The 23,852-nt window shown below is 42.3% G+C and overlaps 1 protein-coding gene across 1 annotated transcript in view; it reads right to left on the bottom strand.

Annotated features, from left to right (window-relative positions):
• The window catches only part of BMPR2 (bone morphogenetic protein receptor type 2), a 498,659-nt gene that overhangs the window by 280,530 nt on the left and 194,277 nt on the right, over nt 1-23,852 (bottom strand). The window contains exons 2-3 of the mRNA XM_053698685.1: nt 19,708-19,881; nt 19,276-19,456 (exon numbers count right to left, since the gene is read on the bottom strand). Coding sequence (XP_053554660.1) covers nt 19,276-19,456; nt 19,708-19,881 — 355 coding nt within the window. The remainder of the gene's footprint in view (nt 1-19,275; nt 19,457-19,707; nt 19,882-23,852) is intronic.

Below are 23,852 nucleotides of genomic sequence, written 5' to 3' on the forward strand. Positions count from 1 at the left end.
TGCCCCTCCTGGTGGGAATGTGTGTCCCATACGTCACTAGCTCATGGACTCTTGCTAATTACATGAAAGAAAACTAACAGTGCACAAACCATAGCATAGTATATTAGTTACGTCTATCATACAGGAGACTGCGTGCTATTCTGCTAGTACAGCTATGGACTACACAACAAGTGTAACGTTTGGTTTTAACTGTTAGGGAAAGCTAAGAACACAAGTGTAATCATTGATAACTTGTGGGCTGAGAGAGACATATAGGTATTTACCCAGGAATAGTCCCATTCACTGTTCTTACCCCTATAGAGGTCCCAGAAGACAGTAGATAGATCATATTGTGCTGTAACTAACCGCATAGGATATATTGAGGGAGTACTCTTCATGGCCAGACAGGAGGAGGCTAAAGAACTATCCCAGCAGCACCCATGGCAGGGCTTGTGGCACAACTCCAACAAGAAGATGTATGTTGCAAAACTAGCACTCTCCTAAATTTCTCTCTTCAAGGAACTATATATTAAGGGAATTTTTGGGATTAATATCCCTGTCATTTTTCAAAGACCTTAACACCTCTATCCATACCTGCTCCTTGTTGACCAGGCAAAGAACTACTGGGAGAGAGAGGGAAGTGGGAGGGATACTTAAAGTTTTTGTTGTGGGGTGTCTTTGCCTTATCCTGGTATTTTTGTGGACGCTTACCACCTAGAAAGAAAAATTACACTCAGCTCAACTAGGTGAAAAAGAGGAAAAATTTGCTTTTTGAGACCTATTTCCCATTGAAATTTTAAAACTTGCAAATAACTCAAGTGTTTCAATGTACAAAAAAATTGTTATATGTAATATTTATTGTTGTCCCATGTATAGGAATAGTTGCACTTATGTTCTAATGGTAATATCAGCATGTATTTACATATAAAAATATATGCAAGCACATATCTACAAAAAATCTTTGTTTAAGGAGTGCAGACGTTAAACATACATTTTATAGTGGAAGGTCGGGTTACCATAACAACTAACTTGATTTTCAAGGAATCAGATGTTGGATGGAAGCGTTAACACAAATTTAACTTACGCCTACATGAAAAGAGTGATTCTAAAATTGAGCCATAAACTACTTTTAGTTGTCGGCAACTTCGGTAGCTTTCGGCTCCATTCTCTACTGTTCAACAGAAATGAGCCCTCTTTTGGGTTCCCATTTATGCAAACAAGATAAGTAAAAAATAAATGTTTAAACCTAAAAGCATGGTAAAACCTCAGACATGAAACAATTTAGCAATTAATTTTTAAAGGGATAGTAAAACACTGCATTTGCAAGATCATATTTAAAAACACTGTGGCATTAAAGGGACAGTCTACACCAGAATTTTTATTGTTTTAAAAAGATAGATAATCCCTTTATTACTCATTCCCCAGTTTTGCATAACCAACACAGTTATATTAATATACTTTTAACCCCTGTGATTATCTTGTATCTAAGCCTCTGCAAGCTGCCCCTTTATTTCAGTTCTTTTGACAAGACTTGCAGTTTAGCCAATCAGTGCCTGCTCGCAGATAACTTCACGTGCACGAGCAGTGTTATCTATATGAAACACATGAACACCCTCTAGTGGTGAAAAACTGTTAAAATGCATTCTGAAAAGAGGTGGCCTTCAAGGTCTAAGAAATTAGCATATGAACCTCCTAGGTTAAGCTTTCAACTAAGAATACCAAGAGAACAAAGCAAAATTGGTGATAAAAGTAAATTGGAAAATTGTTTAAAATTACATGCTCTATATGAATTATGAAAGTTTATTTTGGCCTCGACTGTCCCTTTAAAAAAAAGGTAACATTAAAGACGTTTTTTTTTAAATTGCAACTAACAGGAAGGACATGTCTGTGTATAACTGTGCTGTAAGGGACTCCCACTGGTCTACTGGTAACTCTATTCTCCATAAAAAACATCTGTTTTACAAAAAAAAAAAAAAAGTATTTTTGAGGCAAGAAAGAAAAAACATAAATTATGCTTACCTGATAATTTCATTTTCTTCTGAAGGGAAGAGTCCACAGCATTCATTACTTTTGGGAAATACAGAACCTGGCCACCAGGAGGAGGCAAAGGCACCCCAGCCAAAGGCTTAAATACCTCCCCCAGTTCCCTCATCCCCCAGTCATTCTGCAAAGGGAACAAGGAACAGTAGGAGAAATATCAGGGTGAAAAAAGGTGCCAGAAGAACAAAAAATTAAAGCCGCCTCATAGATAAAAACACGGGTAAGCATAATTTCAGTTTTTCTTCTTAAAAAGGGAAGAGTCTACAGCTGCATTCATTACTTTTGGGAAAACAATACCTAGAGGACACTGAATGCAAATAACGGGTGGGTACAAAATGCGGCCCCATCGAAAGGCACCACAGCCGGATTACTCGACACCCTAAAAAAGAATAGACAACATGGGTGAAAACCTGAAGCCCAGTTAACTGCACATTAGTTACACCGCCGGCAAAGCCAAACTAAAAACCACTCAGTCCTAGAGTCCATCAAGCCCAAACAACCTCCGAGGAGTCAGTCCTGCGGATCACGGCTCCCATGAAGGTACCCAGCCAGGACAAGGACCACTATCTGCCCCCAAAAAGGAGAACAGATTCTCATGAAAAATCCAAATGATCATTCCACTCTGCAGAACATAGAACAACCCATGGTTGTCATATAATAGCAACGCCCAGGTAGACAAATACCCTAGAAACACAAGGATCGAAGAAAAAGATCCATACACCGGGAAACATGTCCCAAAAAAGACTCTAGGAACATCCTCAGATCCCTGACCCATACCCTAAGGTACTCCAGGAAAACCATGAGAGTTCCCTGTTGCCCCATATTAAATCTAGACCTGCAAGCTAGACAGCAGAAATAGGATAACTATCCCAGCAGCTAGAAAAGAGTTCTTCAAAAAGAACCTCAACCATCTGAACAGGAACTCCCAATGACCAGCTTCCAGGCAGAAAACTGACTCAACGTTGCTAAACCAAAACACAGAAAGGAGTGTCAAAGCTTGCTAACACCCAGTCAGAGTGCAATAGCTGTAGCTGGATTCAACCGCAAACCTTCCAGGGCTCACAGCCCTCTGAATATCGGGCTCCAAGGAATGCCCCCTCCCAGCACCGGATGGCAGAAGAAAAGAGGAGGACATCCAAAGACCTCCCACAAAGGAGGGAACCGACTCTAAAGAAAACGGTCAACCCTGAATAGAGTAACCAACCCCCAATCTTCCCTTTAGGAAAATGGTCCCAGCCCAAAGGCTAGTCAAGACCAAAGACAAGAGTCTCAGACTCCGGAAGAGAAAGGAAGGGTCAAAGGAGGAACAAAGCCCACAGTTAGATGGCTGGCCGTTACTACAAACGGTATGCTACCATGAGTCAGGATAGACATTGTGCTCGGGTACAAAACCCTACACGGCTGTCTTCTCTAAAAACAAGGATCGCTTACCAAAGGAAGAAGGCCCTCAGACCCTCAGGATCCATATATCATAATCTAACATAGCAGGAGCCCCCCCCCCCAGGGATCAAACCCTCAGCCTCCCAGTGCAGGAACGGAGGAACCAGTCACTACATCGCAATTTCCCTGCCAGGATTCTGAAACGCAAGAAGGGAAAAGACCCTTACAAGGCAAGACACCAAGTACCCACAGGTCGCTCCAAAAACTAAGGTAACTCCGAACCCAGAGAACCCGATCCCCGCTCTAGAAGAGAAGGGAATTAAACAACACAAAACACCCTACCATAGAGGCGACACCCCTCTGCCATATCGCCAACCCAGGTGAAGATACCTGCAGTCTACAGAGACAGTGTAAATGCGACAGAAGACAAGTAGGGAATCGTCAGAAGGATCTAAAGCCTAAGCCATAGACAGAAAGGCATCTCTCACAGAGCCCCAGCCCCTACGGAGAGAGGTCCGTGGGACCACAAACATCTAGTGTGAGATCAAACTGTCCACACCTATCCAACGAGAGACACGGACCTAGGTCAGGGTCCTTGAAAAAGGAAACTATCAAAGATCCAACTTCCAGAGGAACCCTAAGGTGCACCCTACAAGGAGGAGCGCACCTCTAAAGTCCGAAGAACCTCAAACCCAAGAGTCACAAAGGACTCCTTAACAATCTAAGATTCAGCACCCACGGCACTTGGATCGCAAAGAAAACTTGTAGGCAAGCATTAACACGTGTTACACACACAGGCAAGGTAGCAACCAACATCTGAAGGCGAATGAGAACCCTGTACCCTGCTTGCCATCCCAGAGAATCAACCTTAAGACACCGCCCACAAAGCCCCCAACGGAGCATCGAGGATAAATAGTCAACTACCTGACCCCAGAAGGGCGGCCCTCCGTAACCGACCTCGTCCCTTCACTGACAAACCCCAAGGCTAGAGTTGCAACGAGGACGGAAAGACACCTGAATGGCGAGACAATGGTCAGACCAAGGGTATTGAAAGCAACAACAGCCAGGGATCCTTGAAGGATCTATCTTCTAAGAATTGTCTTTAAGCAGGGAAAAACTGGAGCTTCACAGCTCCCCACAGAAGGCAGGGAACCCCTGCACACAAACTCTTAGAGTAACACAACTCTAAACAGAGGAAGAACATGCCCGCGCATTCAGACTATATGATCCACCCAAGGCGGGAAGAAAGGAAACTCTGCCACCACAATAAAATGCTCAATAGGCTAAAGAGTCAGCATCCTGAAGAACATAGAGTGAAAATGCAAACCATTAATCACTCGGCACACCAGACCACATAGGTCACACACATCTCCCAACTCCAAAGAATGGAATAACGGTTCTGAGTCCCCGGGGACCTGAAGAACCATGTCGTCTGCAAAAACAGATCTGTATCCCAGGCAAGTAGCCCGAACGACCAACCTAGATTGGCACTCATAACCTTCCGTTCAGAGGGGTTGCATTTAAACAACAGGCCTCATACACCGGTAGGATCCGAGCCTGGATTCCATAGAATAAGCCAAGTGACATTCAGAATCAAGCAGGATTAAATCAGCACCACAAGGGTGACATGAACCCTGGTAACAGCTGAAAAAGTATCCGACTAGTACCTGCCTGATATAAGGACACTCTAGAACTGCCCAAGGTCCAAGAAAATTTGTCCTGAAGGATCGATACATGAAGTAGAAAAACATAATTCTATTATTCAACAAGTGCGCAACTTCCGAGGAAGTGCCCACGCGACCTAAATCTCAAATATCGTTTCCAGAGAAGAAAGTTCATAAAAACGAAATTCTAACAGACATGAGCTTAAAAAAAAAACTAATTAAACACATCCATCCGGATCAAAAAATAAAATGAAAGCAGCACCCATCGGGTGAACGCCCCAGGTGAATGAGGACAACAGCTGATTAAAGGCCCCATTCACCCAAGCTCAGAACTGGAACCGAAAAACAAAGAAAAAGAAAAATGGCGACGTTAAGTAGATTGGCTTCATCCCCAAACGTCATATCTATTTTGCCATCCAGCTGCTAAGGCCTCGGATCCCTCGGCCCGCTAGGACTGGGATCCTCCAACATAGCCAAAACATGTCTTAAAAGAACACGAAGGCGAGCCAGCCTATAACGGAAGGCAAAATCATCCCTCGCCGGATCAACTGGAGACCCTGGCCCCGAGATAGGGGCCCCTTAGCTTCAGGGGCCAACGCTTCCCCAGAAAACCAAACTTAACCATCACGAGGTGCACCGTGCCAATCACTAAAAGGGTGCGTAATCTTAAATGATTGCGTCATTAAAAGAAAGCCGTTATGTTCCGTAAAGGCCGTGAGCCTAAGTATAGCTACAAATTTACAGATAGAACCATATCTGCTCAACCTGTTCAATAACCACCTTCAGGAGATATTAACCCAAGATTCCTTATTAAGATAAAAGGAGTCCCACTGGGACCCTACCTTGTTTCGTTAACATTACATTAAAATATCAAAATAAAATAAAACAATCTTACCGGAATCTACGCAGTGGAACAGGAACACGGCCCTTCAAGTGTGACAGATAGTAGCCTTGCTTCTGACATGGACTTGTGTGAAGAAAGGCAGGCAGCGAAACTCGGGATGGTATCGCAGAAGAACTCCCTCTGCATCTACGGACTTTTACCCATGCCCTCACTGAGAGCCTGACAGGATTACTGAAAACTCCAGCCCCATTGCAAAGAGTACTACCCTCCATAGGAGACTATTTCGAACTTCTGACACTTCTCTGCCAGCCTCCTGTGACGAAAGGCAAAGAATGACTGAGGGGTGAGGGAAGTGGGGGAGGTATTTAAGCCTTTGGCTGGAGTGTCTTTGCCTCCTCCTGGTGGCCAGGTTCTGTATTTCCCAAAAGTAATGAATGCAGCTGTGGACTCTTCCCTTTTAAGAAGAATATATACTTTTGCGTCCCTTTTGGAAGAATGATTTATTTAAGCGAATCTTTTTCTTTTGACGAGTCCACGGATTTCATCCTCACTTATGGGATTATGCCTCCTGTTTAGCAGGAAGTAGCAAAGAGCACCACAGCAGAGCTGTATATATATATAGCTCATCCCTTCCCTCCCACTCCAGTCATTCTCTTTGCCTGTGTTAGTGATAGGAAGAGGTAAAGCGAGGTGTTAGTTTAGATTCTTCAATCAAGAAGTTTTTTTATTAAATGGTGCCAGTGAGTACTATTTTTCTCAGGGAGAAATCATCCGTCTATAACTTCCCAGGAGCAGTGGAGACATATTTTTCTGCCCTAATGTTGATGATCTTAGCAAACGTTATCTAAGATCCTGCTGGTTCCGACAGAGTGGTTGAAGGTAGGTAAAGAAATATCTTCAGTGTGGAGAACTGTGTCATGCTACAAGCAGCATTGAGGTATGTTCAGTCCTTTGTTTCTGGGGAGACTTGTTACATCAGAACAGGCTGACGTTATTCCCTAACTGGGGAGGGGTAAACGGTATACACTATAGAAGACATGGTGTACCTGGAACTCCCTTTTATTGTGATTATTTAATAGTGTGTTGGTGTTTCAATTTAAATATGCTGTGTGGGCTGATGCTGGGAGATGCGGTTTGCTGGCTGTCATTATGATGTTGTTCTAACTGACTTGACAGAAGACATTATTCACTGAGGTTGCGCTTTATTGTGTAAAGTGCGTGTTTATGAGGGGCACATAGCTTTGTTTTAGTATAAGATGGAGGACCGACATGTTATTTTGTCTTCCCATGCGGGTCTTGGTACGGCTCGAGTTACGTCCACGATGGGCGGGGCCTATTTTCGCGTGCTCAGTTGCGCAGTAGTTTTCCGGATCGGCAGCAAGGTTCTGAAGCTCCGGTGGGGCCTGAGTCAGTTTGTACTCGTGGGGTACAGAGAGAATTGAGAGCGCTACTTTAGGAGGATCAGTGTGATCTGGGGGCAGGTAGGCGCCGCAGCAGAGCTGTGGCGAGGTGCAGGGGCCTGAAAAGTAATTAACATTGATAAAGTTGACAAAAATTGATATATAACTTATCCAAGCAAAGGGTGCAATATTGTTAAGTTAATTTGGGCACATAAATGCACTTTTTATTGTTGCAAAATTGTTTTGGCCGATTGCAGAAAAATTGTTGCGCTTTTATTATTTAAAGGCGCAGTACATTTTTTTAGTTCAAAATTTTTGAATATAGGTTTTGTCTTCAGAGCTCAATATATCAAGTAAAGAACGACTATTATTGCTATTGCTAGTCTGTTTAACATGTCTGAACTTGAAGAAACTACTTGTTCTATGTGTTTAGATGCCATTATGGAACCCCCTCTTACTTTTTGTCCCTCATGTACTGAAAGGGCCTTACAATGTAAAGAGCAGATTTTCTTTAAGGAAAGTGTGCATAAGGATAATTCTCAGTCTGAGGAGAATTAGGGTATGCCGCTACTTTCTCCCCAAGCGTCACAACCTTTAACGCCCACCCAAGCGACGCCAGGTTCTTCAACCGCGTCTACTTCATTTACTCTGCAGGATATGGCTGCAGTTATGTCATCTACCCTTACAGAGGTTTTATCTAAGTTGCCAGTGTTACAGAGCAAACGCAGCAGGGCAGAAGTCAATGTGAATACTGCGACCTCTGATGCTTTGTTGGCCATTTCCGATGTACCCTCACAGGGATCTGAATTGGGGGTCAGGGAACTTCTGTCTGAGGGGGAACATTCCGATTCGGGAAGTGTGTTACCTCAGACGGACTCGGGCGTCATGTCCTTTAGATTTAAGCTTGAACACCTCTGCCTGTTACTTCGAGAGGTTTTAGCGACTCTGGATGACTGTGACTCTATTGTGGTACCACCAGAGAAATTGTGCAAGATGGAAAAATACTTAGAGGTACCTGCTTACTCTGATGTTTTTCCGGTTCCTAAGAGAATCTCGGAAATTATTACACGGGAATAGGAAAGACCGGGTATCCCGTTCTCACCTTCTCCTAATTTTAAGAAAATGTATCCCATATCTGACACTGTTCGGGACTCTTGGCAAACGGTCCCTAAGGTGGAGGGAGCTATATCTACCCTGGCTAAGCGTACAACTATTCCTATTGAGGACAGTTGTGCTTTCAAAGACCCTATGGATAAGAAATTGGAGGGTCTTCTAAAAAAGTTATTTATTCATCAGGGTTTGCTTTTACAACCAACGGCCTGCATTGTACCAGTTACCACTGCAGCAGCCTTCTGGTTTGACACCTTAGAAGAGTCTCTTAAGACTGAGACTCCTTTAGAGGACATTTTAGATAGAATTAAGGCTCTTAAGCTGGCTAATTCATTTATTACGGATTTGCCATTTTAGCGCGTAGAGCATTATGGTTAAAATCTTGGTCTGCTGATGTGTCATCTAAGTCAAAGCTGTTGGCTATTCCTTTCAAAGGTAAAACCCTATTCGGGCCTGACTTGAAAGAAATCATTTCTGACAATACGGGAGGTAAGGGTCATCTCCTACCTCAGGATAGAACAGCTAAACTAAGGGGTAAACAAAATAATTTTCGTTCCTTTCGGAACTTCAAAGGAGTCCCCTCTTGTTCCACTAAACAGGAAGGGAATTTTGCTCAGGCCAAGTCTGTCTGGAGACCCAACCAGGCTTGGAACAAGGGTAAACAACCCAAGAAGCCCGCTGCTGCTACCAAGACAGCATGAAGGGGCGACCCCCGATCCGGAACCGTATCTAGTAGGGGGCAGACTTTCTCTCTTTGCCCAGGCTTGGGTAAGAGATGTTCAGGACCCCTGGAAACTGGAAATCGTGTCCCAAGGGTATCAACTGGAATTCAAAAATTCTCTCCCAAGGGGGAGGTTTCTTCTTTCACGATTGTCTGTAGACCAGATAAAAAGAAAGAGAGGCATTCTTATGTTGTGTAAAAGACCTCTCTACTATGGGAGTAATTCGTCCAGTTCCAATACTGGAACAGGGGCAGGGGTTTTACTCCAATCTTTTCGTGGTCCCCAAAAGAGAGGGCACGTTTCGACCTATTTTAGATCTAAAAAGTCAAAACAAGTTTCTCAGAGTCCCATCCTTCAAGATGGAGACTATTCGAACAATTCTGCCATTGATCCAGGAGGGTCAATATATGACTACCATGGACTTGAAGGATGCATATCTTCATATTCCTATCCACAAGGATCATCACCAGTTCCTAAGGTTTGCCTTCCTGGACAAACATTTTCAGTTCGTGGCTCTTCCCTTCGGGTTGGCCACAGCACCCAGGATCATCACGAAGGTCCTAGGGTCCCTTCTGGCAGTTCTCAGGCCACGGGGCATTGCAGTGGCGCCTTATCTGGACGATATTCTGATCCAGGCGTCGTCTTACCATCTGACAAAATCTCATACAGACATGGTTCTGTCCTTTCTGAGGACTCATGGATGGAAGGTGAATCTAGAAAAGAGTTCACTAATTCCACAGACAAGGGTTCCCTTCTTGGGAACTCTAATAGATTCTATATCCATGAAAATTTTCCTGACAGAGGTCGGAAAGTCAAAGATTCTGAATACATGCCAAGCCCTTCAGTCCAATCCTTGACCATCAGTGGCTCAGTGCATGGAGGTGATTGGATTGATGGTGGCGGCAATGGACATCATTCCGTTTGATTTCATCTCAGACAGCTACAACTGTGCATGCTCGGGCAGTGGAATGGAGATTATGCAAATTTGTCTCCTCAGATAGATCTGGATCAGGAGACAAGAAACTCTCTTCTTTGGTGGTTGTCGCCGGATCATCTGTCCCAAGGGACGTGCTTCCACAGACCCTCTTGGGTGAGGGTGACAATGGATGCCAGTCTACTAGGCTGGGGTGTGGTCTCGAATTCCCTGAAGGCTCAGGGGGTGTGGACTCGGTCAGAGTCTCTACTTCCAATCAATATTCTGGAATTAAGAGCAATATTCAATGCGCTTCAGGCTTGGCCTCAGTTGGCTTCGGCCAAATTCATCCGATTTCAGTTGGACAACATCACGACTGTAGCTTACATCAATCATCAGGGAGGAACGAGGAGTTCCTTAGCGATGACAGAAGTATCCAAGATAATTCGGTGGGCAGAAGCTCACTCTTGTTATCTGTCAGCAATCTACATCCCAGGAGTGGACAACTGGGAAGCGGACTTTTTAAGCAGACAGATGTTTCATCCGGGGGAGTGGGAACGCCATCCGGAGGTCTTTCCACCCTAATTCTCAGATGGGGCAGACCAGAATTGGATCTGATGGCATCTCGTCAGAATGCCAAACTCCCAAGATACGGATCCAGGTCAAGGGATCCTCAGGCCGAACTGATAGATGCCTTGGCAGTGCCTTGGTCGTTCAACCTAGCTTATGTGTTTCCACCGTTTGCTCTTCTTCCCCGGGTGATTGCACAGATCAAACAGGAGAGGGGCTTCGGTAATTCTAATTGCGCCTGCGTGGCCTTGCAGGACTTGGTATGCCAATCTGGTGGACATGTCCTCTCTGCCGCCGTGGAAGCTTCCATTGAGGCAGGACCTTCTCATTCAGGGACCCTTCCATCATCCATATTTAATTTCTCTGCAGCGGACTGCTTGGAGATTGAACGCTTGATTTTATCTAAGGGGGGGTTCTCTGATTCGGTCATTGATACTTTGATTCAGGCACGTAAGCCTGTCACTAGAAAGATCTACCATAAGATATGGCGTCAATATCTTTATTGGTGTGAATCCAAGGGCTACTCATGGAGTAGAGTTAGGATTCCCAGGATTTTACCCTTTCTCCAAAAAGGATGGAAAAAGGGTTGTCAGAAAGTTCCTTAAAAGGGACAAATTTCTGCCTTGTCGATTTTACTACACAAGCGTTTGGCAGATGTTCCAGACGTTCAGTCTTTTTGTCAGGCTCTGACTAGAATCAAGCCTGTGTTTAGACCAATTGCTCTACCCTGGAGTTTGAATTTAGTTCTTAATGTTCTTCAAGGGATTCCGTTTGAACCCATGCATTCCATAGATATTAAGTTATCTTGGAAGGTTTTATTTTTGGTTGCTATTTCTTCTGCTTGTAGAGGTTCCGAGCTTTCAACGTTATAATGTGACTCATCTTATTTTTAATTCTGATAAGGTGGTTTTACGTACCAAACCTGGTTTTCATCCTAAGGTTGTTTCTAATAAGAATATTAATCAGGAAATTGTTGTCCCTTCATTGTGTCCTAATCCTTCTTCTAAGAAGGAGCGTTTGTTGCATAACTTGGACGTGGTCCGTGCCCTGAAGTTTTACTTGCAGGCGACTAAAGATTTTCGTCAATCATCTTTATTTATTGTCTTTTCTGGAAAGCATAGGGGTCAGAAAGCTACGGCTATCTCTCTTTCTTTCAGGAGGCTCATATGCCAGACGGACGATACTCTTCAGCCAAAAAGAATTACGGCTCATTCCACTAGGGCTGTGGCTTCCTCATGGGCATTTAAAAACGATGCTTCTGTTTAACAGATTTGCAAGGCTGCAACTTGGTCGTCTCTTCACACTTTTTCCAAATTTGTCACTTTTGCTTCATCTGAGGCTGGTTTTGGGAGAAATGTTCTTCAAGCAGTGGTGCCTTCCGTTTAGGTTCCTGTCTTGTCCCTCCATTTCATACATGTCCTATAGTTTTGGTATTGTATCCCATAAGTAATAAGATGAAATCCGTGGACTCGTCATATCTTGTAAAAGAAAAGGAAATTTATGCTTACCTGATAAATTTATTTCTTTTACGATATGACGAGTCCACAGCCCACCCTGTCATTTCTAAGACAGGTATGTACTTATTTTTGTTAAACTTTAGTCACCTCTGCACCTTTGGCTTTTCCTTTCTCTTCCTAATTTCGGTCGAATGACAGGAGTGGGAGGAAAGGGAGGAGCTATATATACATAGCTCTGCTGTGGTGCTCTTTGCCACTTCCTGCTAAACAGGAAGCGTAATCCCATAAGTAAGGATGAAATCCGTGGACTCGTCATATCGTAAAAGAAATAAATTTATCAGGTAAGCATAAATTTCCTTTTTTATGTTGAGGTACAATTAACACTTGTAAATCACTTTACGCATAATTATAAGATGATGAGCCCATGGAAAAGGAATGTATTCTGCCAGGGGAACCAGACTCTAAACCCCTATAATAACCAGAAGAAGACAATGAGCTCTGCTACCTGCATTTTCAGGACAAACAACTGGGACACAAGTTAAATAATAACCTTAGTCCACAATTTAAATTAAAAAAAAAATCCTTGAGGTTTCCTTGTAACTTCAGCAGCTACACAGAAAAGACAGACACTTTGTATCTATCAGAAGAATAAAAAGGTACTTGGGCAGTAACATTTCATAGCATCCACATTATGCAACCAAATTCTGCCAGATTCATTTTACAAAGCCTAACAAATAATGGTGAGATTACAGGTATAAAGGAGTATGACTGGAGATACTGAGGGAACTAGAACTATCATGGTTGAACAGTTGTGCCTGGTCTAGCCAGAGTGAACAGATAGAGACCATATGGGTCAAGCACCAAAAAAACAGAAATATGAAATTACGTCTCAGACGATGCATGTCCAGAATGGTATCACACACTTTTTAATAAGTGAAGCACAGGCCACTTATAGAATTCAGTCACCAAATATGGAAGCTAACCAATAGCAGCATACACAAATAAAAAACATAATTTATGTAAGAACTTACCTGATAAATTCATTTCTTTCATATTAACAAGAGTCCATGAGCTAGTGACGTATGGGATATACATTCCTACCAGGAGGGGCAAAGTTTCCCAAACCTTAAAATGCCTATAAATACACCCCTCACCACACCCACAAATCAGTTTAACGAATAGCCAAGAAGTGGGGTGATAAGAAAAAAAGTGCGAAGCATATAAAATAAGGAATTGGAATAATTGTGCTTTATACAAAAAAATCATAACCACCACAAAAAAGGGTGGGCCTCATGGACTCTTGTTAATATGAAAGAAATGAATTTATCAGGTAAGTTCTTACATAAATTATGTTTTCTTTCATGTAATTAACAAGAGTCCATGAGCTAGTGACGTATGGGATAATGACTACCCAAGATGTGGATCTTTCCACACAAGAGTCACTAGAGAGGGAGGGATAAAATAAAGACAGCCAATTCCTGCTGAAAATAATCCACACCCAAAATAAAGTTTAACAAAAAACATAAGCAGAAGATTCAAACTGAAACCGCTGCCTGAAGAACTTTTCTACCAAAAACTGCTTCAGAAGAAGAAAATACATCAAAATGGTAGAATTTAGTAAAAGTATGCAAAGAGGACCAAGTTGCTGCTTTGCAGATCTGGTCAACCGAAGCTTCATTCCTAAACGCCCAGGAAGTAGATACTGACCTAGTAGAATGAGCTGTAATTCTCTGAGGCGGAATTTTACCCGACTCAACATAGGCAAGATGAATTAAAGATTTCAACCAAGATGCCAAAGAAATGGCAGAAGCTTTCTGGCCTTTCCTAGAACCGGAAAAGATAACAAATAGACTAGAAGTCTTACGGAAAGATTTCGTAGCTTCAACATAATATTTCAAAGCTCTAACAACATCCAAAGAATGCAACGATTTCTCCTTAGAATTCTTAGGATTAGGACATAATGAAGGAACCACAATTTCTCTACTAATGTTGTTGGAATTCACAACTTTAGGTAAAAATTCAAAAGAAGTTCGCAACACCGCCTTATCCTGATGAAAAATCAGAAAAGGAGACTCACAAGAAAGAGCAGATAATTCAGAAACTCTTCTAGCAGAAGAGATGGCCAAAAGGAACAAAACTTTCCAAGAAAGTAATTTAATGTCCAATGAATGCATAGGTTCAAACGGAGGAGCTTGAAGAGCTCCCAGAACCAAATTCAAACTCCAAGGAGGAGAAATTGACTTAATGACAGGTTTTATACGAACCAAAGCTTGTACAAAACAATGAATATCAGGAAGAATAGCAATCTTTCTGTGAAAAAGAACAGAAAGAGCGGAGATTTGTCCTTTCAAAGAACTTGCGGACAAACCCTTATCTAAACCATCCTGAAGAAACTGTAAAATTCTCGGTATTCTAAAAGAATGCCAAGAAAAATGATGAGAAAGACACCAAGAAATATAAGTCTTCCAGACTCTATAATATATCTCTCGAGATACAGATTTACGAGCCTGTAACATAGTATTAATCACGGAGTCAGAGAAACCTCTATGACCAAGAATCAAGCGTTCAATCTCCATACCTTTAAATTTAAGGATTTCAGATCCGGATGGAAAAAAGGACCTTGTGACAGAAGGTCTGGTCTTAACGGAAGAGTCCATGGTTGGCAAGATGCCATCCGGACAAGATCCGCATACCAAAACCTGTGAGGCCATGCCGGAGCTATTAGCAGAACAAACGAGCATTCCCTCAGAATCTTGGAGATTACTCTTGGAAGAAGAACTAGAGGCGGAAAGATATAGGCAGGATGATACTTCCAAGGAAGTGATAATGCATCCACTGCCTCCGCCTGAGGATCCCGGGATCTGGACAGATACCTGGGAAGTTTCTTGTTTAGATGAGAGGCCATCAGATCTATCTCTGGGAGCCCCCACATTTGAACAATCTGAAGAAATACCTCTGGGTGAAGAGACCATTCGCCCGGATGCAACGTTTGGCGACTGAGATAATCCGCTTCCCAATTGTCTACACCTGGGATATGAACCGCAGAGATTAGACAGGAGCTGGATTCCGCCCAAACCAAAATTCGAGATACTTCTTTCATAGCCAGAGGACTGTGAGTCCCTCCTTGATGATTGATGTATGCCACAGTTGTGACATTGTCTGTCTGAAAACAAATGAACGATTCTCTCTTCAGAAGAGGCCAAAACTGAAGAGCTCTGAAAACTGCACGGAGTTCCAAGATATTGATCGGTAATCTCACCTCCTGAGATTCCCAAACTCCTTGTGCCGTCAGAGATCCCCACACAGCTCCCCAACCTGTGAGACTTGCATCTGTTGAAATTACAGTCCAGGTCGGAAGAACAAAAGAAGCCCCCTGAATTAAACGAAGGTGATCTGTCCACCACGTTAGAGAGTGTCGAACAATCGGTTTTAAAGATATTAATTGATATATCTTCGTGTAATCCCTGCACCATTGGTTCAGCATACAGAGCTGAAGAGGTCGCATGTGAAAACGAGCAAAGGGGATCGCGTCCGATGCAGCAGTCATAAGACCTAGAATTTCCATGCATAAGGCTACCGAAGGGAATGATTGAGACTGAAGGTTTCGACAAGCTGTAATCAATTTTAGACGTCTCTTGTCTGTTAAAGACAGAGTCATGGACACTGAATCTATCTGGAAACCCAGAAAGGTTACCCTTGTTTGAGGAATCAAAGAACTTTTTGGTAAATTGATCCTCCAACCATGATCTTGAAGAAACAACACAAGTCGATTCGTATGAGACTCTGCTAAATGTAAAGACTGAGCAAGTACCAAGATATCGTCCAAATAAGGAAATACCACAATACCCTGTTCTCTGATTACAGACAGAAGGGCACCGAGAATCTTTGTGAAAATTCTTGGAGCTGTAGCAAGGCCAAACGGTAGAGCCACAAATTGGTAATGCTTGTCTAGAAAAGAGAATCTCAGGAACTGATAATGATCTGGATGAATCGGAATATGCAGATATGCATCCTGTAAATCTATTGTGGACATATAATTCCCTTGCTGAACAAAAGGCAATATAGTCCTTACAGTTACCATCTTGAACGTTGGTATCCTTACATAACGATTCAATAATTTTAGATCCAGAACTGGTCTGAAGGAATTCTCCTTCTTTGGTACAATGAAGAGATTTGAATAAAACCCCATCCCCTGTTCCGGAACTGGAACTGGCATAATTACTCCAGCCAACTCTAGATCTGAAACACAATTCAGAAATGCTTGAGCTTTCACTGGATTTACTGGGACATGGGAAAGAAAAAATCTCTTTGCAGGAGGTCTCATCTTGAAACCAATTCTGTACCCTTCTGAAACAATGTTCTGAATCCAAAGATTGTGAACAGAATTGATCCAAATTTCTTTGAAAAAACGTAACCTGCCCCCTACCAGCTGAACTGGAATGAGGGCCGTACCTTCATGTGAACTTAGAAGCAGGCTTTGCCTTTCTAGCAGGCTTGGATTTATTCCAGACTGGAGATGGTTTCCAAACTGAAACTGCTCCTGAGGACGAAGGATCAGGCTTTTGTTCTTTGTTGAAACGAAAGGAACGAAAACGATTGTTAGCCCTGTTTTTACCTTTAGACTTTTTATCCTGTGGTAAAAAAGTTCCTTTCCCACCAGTAACAGTTGAAATAATAGAATCCAACTGAGAACCAAATAATTTGTTTCCCTGGAAAGAAATGGAAAGTAGAGTTGATTTAGAAGCCATATCAGCATTCCAGGTCTTAAGCCATAAAGCTCTTCTGGCTAAGATAGCCAGAGACATAAATCTAACATCAACTCTAATAATATCAAAAATGGCATCACAGATGAAATTATTAGCATGCTGGAGAAGAATAATAATATCATGAGAATCACGATTTGTTACTTGTTGCGCTAGAGTTTCCAACCAAAAAGTTGAAGCTGCAGCAACATCAGCCAATGATATAGCAGGTCTAAGAAGATTACCTGAACATAGATAAGCTTTTCTTAGAAAAGATTCAATTTTTCTATCTAAAGGATCCTTAAACGAGGTACCATCTGACGTAGGAATGGTAGTACGTTTAGCAAGGGTAGAAATAGCCCCATCAACTTTAGGGATTTTGTCCCAAAATTCTAACCTGTCAGGCGGAACAGGATATAATTGCTTAAAACGTTTAGAAGGAGTAAATGAATTACCCAATTTATCCCATTCCTTTGAAATTACTGCAGAAATAGCATTAGGAACAGGAAAGACTTCTGGAATAACCGCAGGAGCTTTAAAAACCTTATCCAAACGTATAGAATTAGTATCAAGAGGACTAGAATCCTCTATTTCTAAAGCAATTAGTACTTCTTTAAGTAAAGAGCGAATAAATTCCATCTTAAATAAATATGAAGATTTATCAGCATCAATCTCTGAGATAGAATCCTCTGAACCAGAAGAGTCCAAAGAATCAGAATGATGGTGTTCATTTAAAAATTCATCTGTAGAGAGAGAAGATTTAAAAGACTTTTTACGTTTACTAGAAGGAGAAATAACAGACAAAGCCTTCTTTATGGATTCAGAAACAAAATCTCTTATGTTATCAGGAACATTCTGCACCTTAGATGTTGAGGGAACTGCAACAGGCAATGGTACATCACTAAAGGAAATATTATCTGCTTTAACAAGTTTGTCATGACAATTATTACAAACAACAGCTGGAGGAATAGCTACCAAAAGTTTACAGCAGATACACTTAGCTTTGGTAGATCCAGCAGGCAGTGGTTTTCCTGTAGTATCTTCTGGCTCAGATGCAACGTGAGACATCTTGCAATATGTAAGAGAAAAAACAACATATAAAGCAAAATAGATCAAATTCCTTATAAGACAGTTTCAGGAATGGGAAAAAATGCCAAACATCAAGCTTCTAGCAACCAGAAGCAAATGAAAAATGAGACTGAAATAATGTGGAGACAAAAGCGACGCCCATATTTTTTAGCGCCAAATAAGACGCCCACATTATTTGGCGCCTAAATGCTTTTGGCGCCAAAAATGACGCCACATCCGGAACGCCGACATTTTTGGCGCAAAATAACGTCAAAAAATGACGCAACTTCCGGCGACACGTATGACGCCGGAAACGGAAAAGAATTTTTGCGCCAAAAAAGTCCGCGCCAAGAATGACGCAATAAAATGAAGCATTTTCAGCCCCCGCGAGCCTAACAGCCCACAGGGAAAAAAGTCAAATTTTTGAGGTAAGAAAAAATATGATAATTCAATGCATAATCCCAAATATGAAACTGACTGTCTGGAAATAAGGAAAGTTGAACATTCTGAGTCAAGGCAAATAAATGTTTGAATACATATATTTAGAACTTTATAAATAAAGTGCCCAACCATAGCTTAGAGTGTCACAGAAAATAAGACTTACTTACCCCAGGACACTCATCTACATGTTTGTAGAAAGCCAAACCAGTACTGAAACGAGAATCAGTAGAGGAAATGGTAAATATAAGAGTATATCGTCGATCTGAAAAGGGAGGTAAGAGATGAATCTCTACGACCGATAACAGAGAACCTTATGAAATAGACCCCGTAGAAGGAGATCACTGCATTCAATAGGCAATACTCTCTTCACATCCCTCTGACATTCACTGCACGCTGAGAGGAAAACCGGGCTCCAACTTGCTGCGGAGCGCATATCAACGTAGAATCTAGCACAAACTTACTTCACCACCTCCCTTGGAGGCAAAGTTTGTAAAACTGATTTGTGGGTGTGGTGAGGGGTGTATTTATAGGCATTTTAAGGTTTGGGAAACTTTGCCCCTCCTGGTAGGAATGTATATCCCATACGTCACTAGCTCATGGACTCTTGTTAATTACATGAAAGAAATAATTATATATAATGGCTCAAATTTATTCGTAAGTGCAAGACAAAGCATTTCATACTCAATGGCTGTTGTGTATAGCTCACTAGACTGTTTCTGACAACCTAGAACAACTATGATTAGCACCTTTATAAAAACTATTAACACCTTAGCTGTAGCAGAATGCAGAGATTACGTTGTGTGTTATATTTCCACTCCTTGTAAGAATTCAATATGGCAGCCAAATTAGCTTTTGTCTTAACAGTACAAGACAATTTCAAATGAAGTAGTGTTTAAACAAACAAGTGACAATATAAATAAATATTTGTTAACTGTTATCAACTTACTGTAAGGTGTGGTGTCTGTGGGGTTGGGCGACGTGAATTTTTCTGTGAAATTGACGTTGCACATGTCCACACGACAGCAGCAGAAGCGGTATGTGCCATTCTGAATAAGTGGTGGTGTAGTGGTAACCACACATTCATCAAAATGACAATCATGTGGATCGCTGATGAAGGCCCAGCATCCTGAAAGAGTAGAAACAGATTAAGATTTATGGTAAAAGATGCAGCAGCCAAGCATTTATAAAACAGATCTAACAGTTACAACATGTTATCTGGGAAAGTATTACAGTATTCGAGATTAAACTGCAGAATAGCTTGAACAATTAATTAATAGATGTTCTATGGATAATACAAAGATACCATTTTCCAAAATTGTGGATTATTATTCATCATCAATAAAAATAACAATGTACTGTTATGGTATATATACTTGCCTTGTTTGACAAGATGGATTTCACCTTCTCGTGTTTTTTCCCATAATCCATAGCAAGTGCTGCCCTTGTTACATATGGCCGTGCCATTTTCGTGAGAGATTTTGCTCTCGCTGACCTCTTGGTCCTGATTGTGGGGATCTTTGTATGCACATAAGCGCTCCTCATTTTGAGCAGCTGAAAAATAGAAAAGACGGGAAATTAAACAACTTAATCTGAGGAAAAAGGAAATTTATGCTTACCTGATAAATTTATTTATTTTACGATATGACGAGTCCAGGGATTTCATCCTTACTTGTGGGATTGAACCTCCTGCTAGCAGGAACTGGCAAAGAGCACCACAGCAGAACTGTATATATAGCTCCTCCCTTCCCCTCCCCCTCCAGTCATTCGACCAAAGTTAGGAACAGAAAGGAAAAGCCAAAGGTGCAGAGGTGACTGAAGTTTAACAAAAAATAAATCCCTGTCTTAGTAATGACAGGGTGGGCCGTGGACTCGTCATATCGTAAAATAAATACATTTATCAGGTAAGCATAAATTTCCTTTTCTTTTACAAGATATGACGAGTCCACATATTTCATCCTTACTTGTGGGATATAATACCAAAGCTACAGGACACGGATGAAAGGGAGGGACAAGACAGGAACTTAAACGGAAGGCAACACTGCTTGAAGAACCTTTCTCCCAAAAACAGCTTCAGAAGAAGCAAAAGTATCAAATTTGGAAAATTTGGAAAAAGTGTGAAGAGACGACCAAATTGCAGCCTTGCAAATCTGCTCAACAGAAGCATTGTTTTTAAATGCCCATGAGGAAGCCACAGCCCTAGTGGAATGAGCCGTAATTCTTTCAGGAGGCTGCTGTCCAGCAGTCTCATACGCCAGACGGATAATACTCTTCAGCCAAGAAGAAAGAGGTAGCCGTAGCTTTCTGGCCCCTACGCTTTCCAGAAAAAACAACAAATAATGAAGATGATTGACAGAATTCTTTAGTCGCCTGCAAGTAAAACTTCAGGGCACGGACCACGTCCAAGTTATGCAACAAATGCTCCTTCTTAGAAGAAGGATTAGGAAATAATGAAGGAACAACAATTTCCTGATTAATATTCTTATTAGAAACAACCTTAGGAAGGAAACCAGGTTTGGTACGTAAAACCACCTTATCAGAATGGAAGATAAGGCGAGTCACATTGTAACGCTGAAAGCTCAGAAACTCTACGAGCAGAAGAAATAGCAACCAAAAATAAAACCTTCCAAGATAACAACTTAATATCTATGGAATGCATGGGTTCAAACCGAACCCCTTGAAGAACATTAAGAACTAAATTCAAACTCCAGGGTGGAGCATTTGGTCTAAATACAGGCTTGATTCTGGTCAGAGCCTGACAAAAAGACTGAACGTCTGGAACATCTGCCAAACGTTTGTGTAGTAAAATCGACAAAGCAGAAATTTGTCCCTTTAAGGAACTTGCTGATAAACCATTCTCCAATCCCTGATGGAGAAAAGATAAAATCCTGGGAATCCTAACTCTACTACTCCATGAGTAGCCCTTGGATTTGCACCAATAAAGATATTGACGCCATATCTTATGGTAGATCTTTCTAGTAACAGGCTTACGTGCCTGAATCAAAGTATTAATGACCGAATCAGAGAAACCCCACTTAGATAAAATCAAGCGTTCAGTCTCCAAGCAGTCCGTTGCAGAGAAACCAGATTCAGGTGTTGGAAGGGTCCCTGAATAAGAAGGTCCTGCCTCAATGGAAGCTTCCACGGCGGCAGAGAAGACATGTCCACTAGATCGGCATACCAATTCCTGCGAAGCCACGCAGGCGCGATTAGAATTACTGAAGCCCTCTCCTGTTTGATCCGAGCAATCACCCGGGGCAGGAGAGCAAATGGTGGAAACACATAAGCTAGGTTGAATGACCAAGGCACTGCCATGGCATCTATCAGTTCGGCCTGAGGATCCCTTGACCTGGATCCGTATCTTGGAAGCTTACATTCTAACGAGATGCCATCAGATCCAACTCCGGTTTGCCCCATCTGAGGATCAGAGTGGCAAAGACCTCCGGATGGAGTTCCCACTCCCCCTGATGAAACGTCTGTCTGCTCAAAAAGTCCGCTTCACAGTTGTCCACTCCTGGGATGTAGATTGCTGAAAGATAACAAGAGTGGGCCTCCGCCCACCAAATTATCTTGGATACTTCTGTCATCGCTAAGGAACTACTTGTTCCTCCCTGATGACTGATGTAAGCCACAGTTGTGATGTTGTCCAACTGAATTTGGCCGAAGTCAACTGAGGCCACGCCTGAAGTGCATTGAATATTGCTCTCAATTCCAGAATATTGATTGGAAGAAGTGACTCTGACTGAGTCCACACACCCTGAGCCTTCAGGGAATTCCAGACTGCACCCCAACCTAGTAGGCTGGCGTCCGTCACTATCACCCATGAGGGTCTGCAGAAGCACGTCCCTTGGGACAGATGATCCTGCGACAACCACCAAAGAAGAGAATCTCTTGTCTCCTGATCCAGATCTATCTGAGGAGACAAATTTGCATAATCTCCATTCCACTGCCTGAGCATGCTCAGCTGTAGTGGTCTGAGATGAAAACGAGCAAACGGAATGATGTCCATTGCCGCTACCATCAATTCTATTACCTCCATGCACTGGGCCACTGGTGGCCAAGGATTGGACTGAAGGGCTCGGCATGTATTTAGAATCTTTAACTTTCTGACCTCCGTCAGGAAAATTTTCATAGATATGGAATCTATTAGAGTTCCCAAGAAAGGAACCATTGTCTGTGGAATTAATGAACTTTTTTCTAAATTCACCTTCCACCCATGAGTCCTCAAAAAGGACAGAACCATGTCTGTATGAGACTTTGTCAGATGGTAAGAGGATGCCTGGATCAGAATATTGTCCAGATAAGGCGCCACTGCAATGCCCCGCGGCCTGAGAACCGCCAGAAGTGACCCTAGAACCTTCGTGAAGATCCTGGGTGCTGTGGCCAACCCGAAAGGAAGAGCCACAAACTGAAAATGTTTGTCCAGAAAAGCAAACCTTAGGAACTGATGATGATCCTTGTGTATAGGAATATGAAGGTATGCATCCTTCAAGTCTATGGTAGTCATATATTGACCCTCCTGGATCAATGGCAGAATTGTTTGAATAGTCTCCATCTTGAAGGATGGGACTCTGAGAAACTTGTTTAGACTTTTTAGATCTAAAATAGGTCGAAACGTGCCCTCTTTTTTGGGGACCACGAAAAGATTGGAGTAAAACCCCTGCCCCTGTTCCAGTATTGGAACGGGATGAATTACTCCCATAGTAGAGAGGTCTTTTACACAACGTAAGAACGCCTCTCTTTTTATCTGGTCTACAGACAATCGTGAAAGAAGAAACCTCCCCCTTGGGAAAGAACTTTTGAATTCCAGTTGATACCCGTGGGCCACGATTTCCAGTGCCCAGGGGTCCTGAACATCTCTGACCCAAGCCTGGGCAAAGAGAGAAAGTCATCCCCCTACTAGATCCGGTCCCGGATTGGGGGCCGTCTCTTCATGCTGTCTTGGTAGCAGCAGCGGGCTTCTTGGGTTGTTTATCCTTGTACCAAGACTGGTTGGGTCTCCAGACGGGCTTGGCCTAAGCAAAAGTCCCTTCCTGTTTAGCGGAAAAAGAGGAAGAAGAGGGGACTCCTTTGAAGTTCCGAAAGGAACGAAAATTATTTTGTTTACCCCTCAGTTTAGCCGTCTTATCCTGAGGCAGGAGATGACCCTTACCTCCCGTGATGTCAGAAATGATTTCTTTAAAGTCAGGCCCAAATAGGGTTTTTCCTTTGAAAGGAATAGCCAAAATCTTTGACTTAGACGACACATCAGCAGACCAAGATTTTAACCATAATGCTCTACGTGCTAAAATGGCAAATCCGGCATTCTTAGCCGCCAATTTGGCAATCTGAAAGGCGGCATCTGTAATAAAAGAGTTAGCCAGAGCCTTAATTCTGTCAAAAAATATCCTCTAAAGGAGTCTCAGTCTTAAGAGACTCTTCTAATGCATCAAACCAGAAGGCCGCCGCAGTGGTAACTGGTACAATGCAGGCCGTTGGTTGTAAAAGGAAACCCTGATGAATAAGTAACTTTTTTAGAAGACCCT

This window comes from Bombina bombina, chromosome 1 (assembly GCF_027579735.1).
Source record: "Bombina bombina isolate aBomBom1 chromosome 1, aBomBom1.pri, whole genome shotgun sequence".
Taxonomy (NCBI): Eukaryota; Metazoa; Chordata; class Amphibia; order Anura; family Bombinatoridae; genus Bombina; species Bombina bombina.